The 2,118-nt window shown below is 33.9% G+C and overlaps 1 protein-coding gene across 1 annotated transcript; it reads left to right on the forward strand.

Moving 5' to 3' along the window:
- The first annotated feature begins 255 nt into the window (after positions 1 to 255).
- Positions 256 to 1,292, forward strand: LOC120522476 (membrane progestin receptor beta-like). Its single transcript, XM_039743404.1, is given in 2 exon segments — positions 256 to 404; positions 406 to 1,292. Coding segments are annotated over 2 exon segments (1,029 nt in total). The 3' UTR covers positions 1,286 to 1,292.
- The last annotated feature ends 826 nt before the right edge of the window (positions 1,293 to 2,118 follow it).

A 2,118-nucleotide genomic window follows, 5' to 3' on the forward strand; every position in this document is an offset into this window, starting at 1 on the left:
TACCTGTATAACAATATTTCAGTATATCTTATTTTCTATCTATTTCTTAGAAATAGCAAACATTAACTTGAACTGTAAGAAATAGTTACTCCTAAAGTTGTATACATGGATACGATTATTAAAAATGGCTTTGCATTATTATTTGCTATTGCTGTCGTTGAACTAAAAATGAATTAAACCTCATTCACTGATGTGTGCTTTTTTTTTTTCTTTTTCTGTTCAACCAGATTATATTTTCTGTTCTGAATGATAGTTATGGAGCATCTCAGTATTGTGTCAATCAGTGCTCAGCAGCTCATGAGGCTACCTAAAGTCTTGAAGGACAGCCTACCTGTGATGGCAAGCACTGTCAAAGATTGTGATGTACCAAGCCTTTTCGAACCCTATATTCACTCTGGTTATCGCCATGGGCCAGGAATGGCAGGTTTACCTCCTTAGTCTTTTTCAACAGCATAATGAAGCTCTGAATGTTTGGACTCACTTGCTGGCTGCAGTTGCAGTTTTTCTGCGATTCTGGGCTTTTATTGAGACTTCAAACATTTCCCTGGATGCATATTCCATTCCTCTTTACATTTTTGTGCTGTCAGCCCTCATATATCTATCTTTTAGTGTGCTGGCACATTTGTTTCAGTCAAAATCAGAGCTTACGCATTACTCTTTTTATTTTTTGGACTATGTTGGTGTAAGCATTTATCAGTATGGAAGTTCTCTGGCTCATTATTTTTATAGTTCTGAACAATCCTGGCATGATAAAATGGCTTACATTTTTCTACCCGGAGCTGCTTTTTTAGGTTGGCTCTCTTGCACTGGCTGTTGTTATGCTAAATACCGGTATCAACGTCCTTATCCTGTGGAAAGAAAAATCTGTCAAGTCATTCCAGCTGGTCTTGCATATATACTGGACATAAGCCCAATTGTTCACCGTATTGTAACTTGCTGGGATGATCCAGCTGTGAATTTTCATACATTTCAAATTGTATTTTTTCTCCTTGCAGCATTTTTTTTCTCATACCCTGTTCCAGAAAAGTTTTTCCCTGGTTGTTGTGATATTGTAGGTCATGCTCACCAGATATTCCATTTATTTCTCTCATTGTGCACTCTTTGCCAGATGGAAGGTTTGCTTACAGACTTTTTAATGAGACAAGATGTTCTTCAGCGAAGACATACATCTGGAATGGTAGTTATTGTCTCTGCTTCTTTCCCAGTACTTGTCATGTGCAGTATGCTAACAGCAGGGTACTTAAGACAAAATGTACAATTGCGCTTGAACAAAAAAGAAAAATAGAAACCAAGATGAAGGCATCTATTAAGCAATGACTTTTCATTAGATGTTGTATTTTGTATGACATAATAATAATAATTCTCTAAAATATTTACATGATTTAGTCACCTTTACTCTGTGTTATTCCATCTGCAATCCTGAATTGTAACACTAGTTACGAAACATGGTTGAATGAAATTACGTATTACAATGTTTAAAAAATGTATTTGGACAGTAATATTTTTAAAGATATCTAGCTTCAGACATAAATGGAGCAAAACGGTGAATACACCATTAATAGTAAAACACTTCTGCTCACTGTAGGGCAACATGCAATAAATAAGTCAATAAACTGAAGAATTACTAGCACTTTCATAATTTATTTTAAATAAAGAGCAACATTAAATTTTGAAAAATACAATAATTAAATTATCCTTGTAAGTCAGGCATATGCTAGAAATTGAAGCTGTGAAAATATATGGTGCTTTAGATATAGGGGAATTATTTAATTAAATACTATCTTAATATGCTTTTTGTGGATTTAAGAAATAAGAGAATATGTCCCTCAAGGATATTCTGTAAAAATAATTAAATTCTAAAAAAAAAAAAAATATTGTACCTCTGTCAACATTACTTTTTAAATGACTGACCTCCTGTCCAGGGTTTGCTTTTGCCTAGGACTGGATGGAAAGCTCTGCAATTCCCTGTATTAGACAAAGTGAAAAAAAAGGATGGAGGAATAATTGCTAGTAGTTGAGTGCCTTCTTCAAATGTTTACTTTTAACTGTGGCCTCTTTTGCATCCATACTAATCAGTATATGTTTTGATTTAGTTTATTTTATAAGGAAATTTATAAG

The sequence above is a fragment of the Polypterus senegalus genome, unplaced genomic scaffold (genome assembly GCF_016835505.1).
Source record: "Polypterus senegalus isolate Bchr_013 unplaced genomic scaffold, ASM1683550v1 scaffold_2559, whole genome shotgun sequence".
Classification (NCBI taxonomy): domain Eukaryota; kingdom Metazoa; phylum Chordata; class Cladistia; order Polypteriformes; family Polypteridae; genus Polypterus; species Polypterus senegalus.